The sequence below is a fragment of the Echinococcus granulosus genome (genome assembly GCF_000524195.1).
Source record: "Echinococcus granulosus chromosome Unknown EG_S00074, whole genome shotgun sequence".
NCBI classification, from domain to species: domain Eukaryota; kingdom Metazoa; phylum Platyhelminthes; class Cestoda; order Cyclophyllidea; family Taeniidae; genus Echinococcus; species Echinococcus granulosus.
In genome coordinates this window covers 302,882-313,533 of record NW_020170454.1, presented here as the reverse complement: position 1 = coordinate 313,533, position 10,652 = coordinate 302,882, and the positions used below count along the sequence as shown (strand labels likewise).

General features: G+C 43.3%; 2 protein-coding genes across 2 annotated transcripts in view; both read left to right on the top strand. All coding sequences in view use genetic code 11, as the record gives it.

The window, feature by feature from the left end:
- Nucleotides 1-228: 228 nt before the first annotated feature.
- Nucleotides 229-7,012, top strand: EGR_07323 (Vacuolar protein sorting-associated protein 54; the record flags this gene model as incomplete). The annotated part of the gene is made up of 18 exons (XM_024496572.1): nucleotides 229-398; nucleotides 541-687; nucleotides 784-853; nucleotides 970-1,141; nucleotides 1,316-1,506; nucleotides 2,267-2,364; nucleotides 2,969-3,068; nucleotides 3,265-3,561; nucleotides 4,139-4,296; nucleotides 4,378-4,480; nucleotides 4,985-5,185; nucleotides 5,331-5,567; nucleotides 5,644-5,847; nucleotides 6,020-6,177; nucleotides 6,250-6,357; nucleotides 6,473-6,653; nucleotides 6,717-6,811; nucleotides 6,892-7,012. 18 exons carry the CDS (start codon nucleotides 229-231, stop codon nucleotides 7,010-7,012), a joined length of 2,811 nt encoding a protein of 936 aa, XP_024349048.1.
- A 3,070-nt stretch (nucleotides 7,013-10,082) lies between these two features.
- The window catches only part of EGR_07322 (39S ribosomal protein L4), a gene marked incomplete at both ends in the record, with an annotated part of 3,143 nt that continues 2,573 nt past the window's right edge, over nucleotides 10,083-10,652 (top strand). Inside the window, 2 exons of the mRNA XM_024496571.1 lie at nucleotides 10,083-10,121; nucleotides 10,290-10,640. Coding sequence (XP_024349047.1) covers nucleotides 10,083-10,121; nucleotides 10,290-10,640 — 390 coding nt within the window. The remainder of the gene's footprint in view (nucleotides 10,122-10,289; nucleotides 10,641-10,652) is intronic.

Sequence of the window (10,652 nt, the reverse complement as noted above, 5' to 3'; positions counted from 1 at the left end):
AAGCAAAACAGTAAGTGCAAGAATGTTTTAGATGAGTATCGTCTATAATTAGTAATAACTCGAATTTTTATTCAAATAAGCAACCTGAGTCCTTTGAAAGCAGAGAACTGTGATGATTGGTCATTACTTGACCTTAGTATTGCCGAGTGTGTGCATTACTTGCTGTTGCGTGTGCGGAATGGTCTTAGTGTAATTTCTCCCATATTTCCCGCGGTTCGACTAGCAAAAATGGAAAGGACGTGGGTGTGCGAGTCATGTCGTGAACAAGACTCAACGCGCGAGAAGACTGGCGAGCCTGTGACGCAAAAGTTCTCTTCACAGGAAGGCCTGGTACAGCATATAACGCATCATCACTTGGCGAAAAAAATCGAACATGGTCGGACGGTTTTCACTTGCACGTATGTAAAGTTGGTATTTGCGTGTTTAAGTTGACTCAATGTGTGGTCTTGATTTCTTTGTCTATGCAAAGCCAAGGCAAAATGATGTAACTTGGTAGATATGTTGTGAATTTAATTAGCGAAGCTTCGAACACTTTTTCAGATACGGTCCCTCAGGAGTATGTAACAAGATGAATACACTTCATCCTCACTCGCATAAGCCAGCGACTTTCGATTCTGAATACGACTACGAACGTCATCTTGTTACGAAACACATTATCGGCAATACGAAATTGTCGGCTCCAACACGGTTAGAAAACTGAGTGTTCTTAGCCCACGTTAGTTTCTTTCGTTTCTAAATTGAAACCGAAAGTGCCTCTAATAATATCTGATTTATTTTAGCAAGGCATGCATGGATGCAGTATGATTCTGTTGTTAACATGGCAGCCGTTCTCAATGATCCATCCGACCGTCAAGTATATGTTCTTTCTGCTCTCTTCTTAAATCGCTTTTTATGTATTTTGTCTTTCTTTAACATCTTTTACTTTTAATCTCATCTAAGTCAAGCTGAATAAATTGGTGTTTCTTTCAGTTGGATATATTCTCTCGTTACTGGGGCGATGCATTTGAACGTGCGCCTGTACCGCCTCTGCATATACCCGCGATTAATGAAGACCAGTTTCTCCCTTACCTGAAACTGTTGGCCAAACGGACGATTCCTGCTGCTGCCTCACGTTCTCCTGGAAATTTATCTTCCCAACCAAGTGAGTCCCTTTTTACCCAAGAAACTCTTTTCCACTTCAGTCACGGTTTCCCCTGAGTATACCCTCCTCCTATTTTTCTTTCCTGACGAGGTAAAAATTTGCTGGGTCAGACATTAGTCACAAGTTGAATGGCATCTCGGACAGAATAGCTCACTTAGTTTATTCGTTGTTTAGATTCACTAGAGTTGGAGTCAGCTAAAGTCTACTGCTCGGCGAATTTTAATTTATCCTCCCCGGAGACGTTCAACAGCGTCATCCCCCTGTATCGGCGCAGGCTGTGCCCAAATCTGATCGGGATTTTTGCCCAACAGAGCGATCAACTTTCCCAATGCCTCGATGCTGTCGAATTGGCTATCGTCAGCCATGTGCGTTCGTCTGTGACTTCCTTTTTGCCACCATCTATCTTACGTTTTACTATCCGTTTATAACTTCTCCCTTGTCTGTTATTTGGCTATCCTTCTATTTCCGTTCCCTCTGCCTATCTACCCACTGTCTACCCTTTATCTTCCTTCCAATCTATCTACTTTTCATTAGTCGAGACCGCGTTATTGCTGGCTGTGAAATTCAAAAGTAATTCAAGTCATTACGTTGTTACTATTCTATCGTCAGTCAGTGGTCGTTCTATACTTGTTTATCATTTTTTCATTTTCTATCCGTTCACATCTATGTAGGTCTGCCTACCTGTCTTATTAATTTTTCCCCGTACGCGATTTATTCCTGTCTGCTTTTGTTTCTCTTTCTGCCACTTGAAACCGTAATGGAAACAGCTACCGTCAAACTTTGTAACGCAGTTAAAATCTCTTGTTTTTTTTTTGCCATGAGATTATGCACTAATTCAGCCTATCATCCCATGGTTTTAAATTCCCTTTTTGGCTTGAAAATTTGTTCATTTTCTTGATATGATAAACAGGTAGATCATGCGTTGACAAAGTATCATGTACTCTGACCTAGTTGTCAACTTAACTGTCACTTACCAGTTTGGGCTTTTATATGTCAATATTTATTTACAACTTTATTTATTTCCCTCCGTTTAAGTTTTAAGTGGCCTTTTACCCTTACCACTCCCACTCTCTCTTCTTCGCCTTTATGTCTTTATTTACTGGCCATTGGTGTTCAATTTTTTAGGTGTCCGAGCGTTCCCCAGCCTTTTTTGAAGCTGTACGTGCACACGACGTGATAAAGGATCAACTGAGTCAAACCATCTCTCGGCTCAATGCCGTGCGGTAAGTCGTATATTGCTTCACTACTTTCGATCCATTTGCATTGCTAGTGTTTGAAAAACCGTGAATGCAGACTGGGGTACTTGTGGCCTGGGTGGGATGAGTAGACTTCTAGGCCAAACGTGTGACAACCATCTTGCAGGACAATGAGAAAGGCTGCGACGTAGTGTAGCGCTCCGAGTCTTTTCTGAAGATAAAGGAAGTTATAATACTAAAACAGAAAATGTACTGCCGATGTAGAGAAGGGATGAGGGGCTACTGCCATGGTCCGAAGGCCATGCTGCTCAGGGAGTGTACAATGGCTAGCGTAATGCAGGATCTAAGATCGGGGTAACTGTCAAAAGTTGGCATAGCATCTGTAGTCCTTCTGTCGTGAATCTTCACCAATTCGTCTTTCTACAGTAAATGGCTTGCCTCTATAACATTCCACGGGTAGGACCTAACTGATCCTGTTTATTCAGGCGTGGTTCTTCTTTGAAACATCAACTACCATTGTTAACAACGGAGGTTTGAAGAGCTGGAAATGCGGAAGAAGTTTTAGTAATATCTAGTAGGGGTCGCAATCCACTCGAAATGAAAAATTTTATTCGGCTGTGACTACTTTCAGGACACGACTGGAGGAGGTGGACGCAATATACTGTCGTGGGGCCGGACAAATTGCCAGATTGGCTCGTCGGCGAAGGAATCTGAAGATGCTTCTTGCGAAGGTGCGTCTTCCTTGTTGTGTTCTAATGAATCCACCCTATTGTACCTCATTTGTTATTCTAATGCTCCCTAAATGCCTGCCTGGATCGACTTCACGCTTATGTTATGTGGGAAGGTGCTGTCTTTCCATATTACATATTACTTACTACTACTCAAGTATCTCACACTTACTCCCTCTTTTCCATTTTCCGCATTTAGTTAAAAGTGATCTCTTCCGTACACGCTGCTCAGCCCACAATCCAATCTCTCCTTAAGTCGAACGACTTCTGCTCCGCCCTTGATTTAATCACCAACACCCGCGAATCCCTCCTTGCTATCAATAATGCTGGTACTTGCGATAGTAATGGTGGTGTCGTCTGTTTACGTCATCTGGACGCCCAGTTGACGGAGATTGCCAAATTCATCAACGCCATGGTCGGTACTGAATTTGTGTCTGCGTTGCGCTCCTTCCTCACTTCGCCTCCCAATGAGGCTGTTGACGCTGGCGTCTCTGAGGTAAGCAACTGTGACTCATTCCTCGTAGGTGGAGACTCGCGATGCTTTGGTAGTAGCACTACTATTTTATAAATTTGTGATTTCAGTTACTAACACCGACTCTCTATAACTTAATTTGAACCTACTCCAAAGTGTCGTTTCTATCTCTCGGTATATATTGGGTATCCTGAGGTATCCCCAAGTATATTATAAGGCAAACGAGTCCAGCAGTGAGCTTATAACGTGCAAGCAGAGGAATTGGGTGACTAGTAACATAGATTCCTGTGAAATACTGAAAAGATCTGCCACACGGTCTCATTCGGCTAGCGCATGTGCTTGAAATAAATTGAGACTGACTAGAGGACATGAAGGAAAGCCATGAGCCGAATCCTTCCTAATTTGGCTACAAGGACTCCAAATTCCTATTAAGGCACATGTTGCAGGCCCTCTGCAGGCTTATCTCTCCGCAGGAAATTTATTTCGTGGAGAATTTCTGCTTCTTGTAAATACATAAAATCGCTAGATTCTTTTCCTAGCCACCATCTGCTACAGCACGTTTTGCCTAATATCTATTAGTACACTTTGTATCTGAATGCAGGTGCTTCTTCCGATCGTTTTGGGTCTAATTAGGATTGGACAGACGGGCTTCGTCTCGACCGTCGAGAAAGAGGTCCAAAAAGCCCTTAACGATACCTTGAAAAGCTTTCGCGGAATTCTCCAACCCGGTGAAAATGGCCATACTCAAGAAAGCACCAGGTCTTTTGTTGTGATGAATTGTCAAATTACTTTGCTCTCTTTTTTGATGGGTTTTGATAAACTTTTAGTCTCTTTTAGCAGAAGTCTTTCGGTCGATTCTATAGAAAAGGAGCCTTTGGGCGTTTGGTTGAACAATCTACGGACCGTCTGCCTTGCCGTCGAACAGGTTCTACTTCGTGTGAAGGTATGTCAAAGTGTAAACTTGTTAGCCGGTAATTTCATTTGTTCATCAAATGAGCAAATAATTCATCCTTATCTCTTCGGTCGTGTTAATTTAAGTTTAGACACCTTGGGATTTTGAGTTTGATGCCTGAAAGTATTGGGGCTCACGCTGCAGGCAGCGGTAAAGATCGTACCATCACTTGGCTTTCAATAGGTCTGTCTATTTCGCTCGGCTTTAGACTGGTTCTGCTTGTTCCTGACTAGTCTATAATACTTGACATTAATTTTTTTGCAAAAGTCGGTTTATTATTGACAATCCTCCGATAATTTCTACGTTCTCAATCATCCAAAACTGTTGCCTTACTTCTGCGACGTTATAGTGCAGTTTTCGGGCAAAGGTATCAAGATAGTTAGTCTTGAAGATTGAGTTCCTGGTTGCTACAGCTGATTTCCAAGTATCCGTCCCTCCTACCTCCTAGATACCTTATCGGGACTGTTTTTGATCTAGCTTTTATTTTCCTTACAGACGGTAGTTGAGTCAATCGCCTCGGCAGTGATGGAACAGGGTGAGCAATTACGTCGCATTTACTGGAAATCTGCGGAACGATCGCAAATTGAGATTGCAACTCTCATAACCACCCACTTTCGTCAAATTCGCGTGCAGAATCGACCAGTCTCTGCCTCCGAGGATTTTGTTGCATTTGCTGAACTCATTGAAGACTTCCACGTAGGCTGATACATTGCATCGTGTCATGACTTCGTTTCCTGAGCTATTTATCCATTTGGCCCAGACCCATTCACCCAACTGTCCTCTTACCCGTCAGTGTCTTTTCCACCAATTCAGTCTACCGATCACTCCATCCACTTTATAGGAAAGAGCTATTGCTTCTGCCTGGCACTGTTATCGGCCCGATCTGCCACTAACAAGCAAATCGACAGTGCTGCGAAATCTAGTGGCAACAGAGGCTGCTCTACTGATCCAGAGCTTCCACGAAGACCGTTGCAAAACGCTGAAGCAGAAATTGGATCAGGAAACATGGTGTCCAGCTGAAAAGGGTCTCGATCCTTCACTTTCTGGTCTTTTGAGTCACCTGGTTATTTGCCATGAGGTATTTCGGTGATAGGTTGTTCAGAAGACGCGCTTTTGCATCTCTTTTAGTTAGCATGTTTTATTCGTTCATGCAGCTGAGGAAGTCGAAGGTGGATGAAAAGGCGCATGCTGCTACTGCTGGCACCAAACTGGTGCTTCGGGAAGAGACTTACGTTGTTGTGGAAACGATATTCACCGTCATTCCCCTCCTCCTGGATTACTTACGATTCAGCGAACGGCTAGCATCCTGGCCCAGCCTCTTTCGCGATATTCAAGTGAATTTGGCCAATTTCCTTACTGTAAGTACCCACATCGCCACATTTTCATTTTAAGTTCTGACGTTAATGTATTACACCCTTAACACTATTTAAGTGGCCGCCTTTTTCATCACGAGCTGAGTTGCAGACACAAGGATTCGCTAAACATTCAAGCATGACCATTTATTGCTCTTACTGTTTGCTTTTGTTCCAGCTTTTCAACGCCAAAAGCTGTGAATTAGTGTTAGGCGCAGGAGCTTGCCAAAGCATAGGTTTGAAGAAAATCTCGGCTCGGAATATGGCTCTCGTCGTACGCAGCCTGGAATATGTACTTGAATTGATTCCAATAGTACGAATATTTTTCGAACGAATGTAAGTCCTATTAAGTCTTCAAACGTTAGCTTTTCTGTCTCAACACAACACCCGTCTTTCTTGTTTATGCAGCCAATTCAAATCGCTTCAGGGAAAGGTAGGTGAACCGAATACATCAACGAAGAGGACAGAAGCTTCGCGCTTGTCAGATCCTTTTCTGGCCGTGGAACAGGCTATTCGGTGCGTGGATGTGTTTATTTATCGTGAGCTACTTTCAGTATCCCACTTACTCCTTATTTGTAAGACAAGGTCCGGTAATAAGGATAAAGCGCGTAATCTAGCCCTGCTGTTGTAGATCTAACATTTCCAAGGTGATGGATAAGCTTACCAATTTGCTGGCCGCTCGTATCGCCAGGCATATGCAGTCATGGAAGCCGCAACCACCGAATCCCACCGCTGAAATGCGATCAGTTTTCCAGTCCATATCCAAACTCACCGAATCCACTGGTGTCATACTCTCTTCTGACATGCTCACTGTAAGGTGTTATCTGTAACTTTTTATAAAAGTTGCCATTCCTGATTCAATCCTTTTTTTCCAGAATCTACTTCTTCGGGTTCACATTGAATTTAAAGCTTCTCTACGGAAACGGTTGACGGATCTTGCATTATTCCCTGATGGGGGTCCGAAACAGGGGTGAGATATTTGAATTCTTGGTTACCATTTTTTTTCCCAATTTACGTCATTCGGTGATAGTTTGTTTCCCTTGGATTCAGTTTGGTTAACTCGGAGTTGGTTATCTACATGACATTTTTGTGCGGTCTGACACCGACTCTGGCGCAATTCACGGATGAGTGTGATGATATTTGGCCATCTCGCACAGGAACAGACGACTAAATATGTTCTAAAACCCCCCCAAAAAGTCTTTCATACTTCAGAAACTGGCCCACTGTCGTTCACTGTGATTTAAAACCCCGAAAGTGTTGGATTATTACTTGTATTATTCTTTCTTCAATAGAAATATTTGCGATGTTGCAGTGTGTGTGCCTATCTACTGTTACTCCAAGGCGACATTAATGAGTATTTTCTGTCTTTGCCATCATTGTTTATGTTCGTGGGGCACTACAATAGGATGGCGTTTGTTTTGAGTGTAGCATGGGTCACGAGAGTCTTCCTAGCCCTCCTCACTTCAATCGTTACAGTGGTGAAATGAACCTAGGCTCACGCTCCTAGCCTTACATTCCTTCCCCTTGTTTATAAGCAAACTATTTTGACACCAGTGTGTAGGAAAACGTGTTCTGAGACAATTTGGGTAATACACTGCTGATAACACTGGGAAATCTATGGAGAATAAGTTAGGAGGAAGGCGTCTGCTGCAGGTGATTGTGTTTACAGGCACTCGTAACAAAAGTTCGTCCAGAAGTCGTAACGCATGGAAGTATGTCAGAAAGTGCATTACTAACGTCCAGAAGAGCTGGGGCGCCGGGCGAAAGTACAATCTGCGGCGCCTTAAATGTCCAAGTATTCATTTCCAGAGTTAAATAAGGCGTCAAAGTGACTCCACAATGTCCATTGAATCAATTCCTTCCTGGATCCAATCGCATATGGTGTACTTCAGAAGAAGAGTTTTGGAGATAGAGTTGGAGAGTAACTACAGCGACCACGTTAGATGGCTCTCAAAATGATGTCAAATAGTAACCCAGATGTCTCGTCTTCACAGACCAGGCGTTGCAGAAACTGACGGTGTTCCCATGAGTACCATATTTTTGATCCAACCCACAAAATATCAAGGCTCCGGTGTAGGAGGAGTTTCTTACATTGCCTCGTCGGGCAATAAATGGTAGAAAGCACTCCTAGGGGATGAGGTTTCATTGTGCCAAGATGGAGCTGGTGAACCCAAGTCCCTATTGGTCCTTGGCTCATTGGTACAAACAGTTTTCAAAAAGTTACACAAAAAATGGACTAAGTAGAGGAAAAAAGATACCGGATCCCTCGAGCGAAAGGTACTAGTGGCATTTGTCCACTTAAGATGAACTTGATTCCTATCAAATTTGCGTTTCTTGGAGCATTTTTATAAGGTCTCACCTCATAGCAATTGCACCACTCAAATTTGCGCCCACAGGATTTCTAGGGGAAAGAGTAGGCACTGACATCATGGTTTTTCTAGCACCCGCCGAGAGGGGAAATAGATGTATTCTGGTTATGGTAGACTACTTCATGAAAGTACCTGAGGCAGAACTTATGTAGGCACAAGTTTCTGAGACGGTTGCCTCAGTTTTCGTCAATCGGTGGATTTGTCAATATGGAGTGTCAGAAATGGGACACGGCGGTTAAGGCGGGATCTCTAAGACGCGCACAACAACTGAACATCCGCAAGATAATGGAGACTTGAGAAGAACAGATCGCACTCTAATTGGATGATGAAGGCCTTCAATAAGGATGTACAGTCAAGGTACCGGATTCTAAGCCTTGAATGTGGCCTTCTTGCCTGTAGAGCTACAGTCCATGCATCAACTGCTGTCTCAACGTTCAGGATGCTCCCAGGTCGTAAACTGCTTGAAGTACCAACTGATATTTTCTTATCAAGCACGAAGGTAGCAATCAACAATGTCTCAGAGTACGTCCCACCACTGAAGGAAGGTCTGAAACAAACTTCCAACATCACAGGGGGAGATTTCCAATTGTTATACATCAGGAGGAGGAGGAGGAGTTATTAGAACACACACACACCTGAATTGCGCCGCAAGTTCCATCATTCGTGAAGCAGTGATGCATCCCGGGTGATAAAATTTACCTCACCAACAAACGCCTTCATCTGCGATGCGCAACTCCGTACTCAACCGATCGCGCTTCATCACAACGAAATGCGCAGTACAAAGGCATGCCCCCGGTCAGATACAAATGTAAAGTTCGCGTAATAACTAAGGGCTGGTGTCCACCGGATATAGCATATTAAGATAACATCGAGGATGATGCTCAAAAAGATAAAGGTTGTGCAATATTCATTTGCTTCGATATGCCTTTAAGATGAGATTAGATCAGCATACACTAGCCTCGTCACTGAGCTGACGCTGATGCCTTTTAAGGAAAAAAAGGTAACCTGTCCATCTACAATCTTGATTTCCTGTACATGTTTACAACATTTCCTAAAATGAAAGCTGTTTTCCTTGAACTAATCTACTCGTTTCAAGAGTACCAAAACAGAGATAGTAGAGAAAGGCGCTGAATCCGTTACAGTGCTGCTAGTGTGTGCGGTCGTACATGTAACCCTGTGCATGGCACTGAATTAAATTAAAGTGACAGTGCTCCTGTGTTCGCATGACCAAAGATATCTGTATCAGCTGGGCTGTTAACAATGAAGCAAACAAGCTCACAGTTATTCAAAATGCAATCATGCTGATGTAATACGATGGTGGTTTATCCCTCGGTATTGGTGAGGGGACACATTAGGACTTTGAATTAGCCTTCTTGTACCTTGCTATGTGAGCTGGCCTTCGAGCCATGTTAGTAGTCCATACACCTTCTCTGTGCTGAATATATATTCTGTCCGAGCATTGTGTCTTCTTTCCTCTTCAGGGAAGCCTCGGGACGCTGCATTAATGTTCTCAGCATTTTTCTCTTAACCAGAAGGAGTTCTGCCCAAAAAATTTAAAACGTCAGCAGTTTTAAAAAGTTAGGTTTAAAAATTCGAATTAAAAACACCGGACCATAAAGTACCCTTTCCAAACAAATCCCAATTTTCAAACCTGCAAGACGTTGGGGTTGAAGTAAAACCTCTTTCCATAGTTTCTATCTTTATAACTTTTTAAAAATCAACGTTTAAGGTCTTTGCAAATCCTGTGCACCCATAGATGTTTTAAAATTAACTTAATGCATTACATAATTTTTTGTTTAAAGCATTATTTAAAAAATTGTCTTTTCCGAAACCAACCAATAAAAGCGCAGTGCATTTTGACGCACTGTGCCCATGATTCTTGCCGCGGGATGCGCCAGTTGGCATTTGCAGGTGTGTATGTATATACATGTGTAGTTGCAGTCAGTTGTCATCTACAAGTTGCCTGTAAACCCTTTTTCTCTTCGGCTGAAGTCGGCTAGGCTTCGTACTTTCCCAAAACTCCCTGAATTCAAGATGTGCTTCACTTTTAAGTGCTAGGCTGCGCCTATCTTCTTTCAGACTGCCTTAGTGGCCGCGAGTTCCTGCACTTCGCGATACGTGAGTTCTCTCTTCAGCCGCGGGCGAAGCGACCGATCTGATGATTTACAAGAAATCGAGCGCACTATCCGACCCCCCAAGCAGCCTCCTCCGTCTTTGTCGTCCGCAGTAATGGCTCCACGAACCCTTTCGCCCCCAGTCACCTGCTCGTTTCGCGGCATGGTACCACGCCAAGTTTGGGTAGAGTCGTTGAACGAGGAGAAGGAGAGATACCTTGACATTGTTGATCTTCATCCAGACGTTTTCGCAATATTCCCGCGGTTAGACCTCGTTCACAAGAATCTCTACTGGCAGGCTCATTATCGCATTGTTGTAAATGGCAGT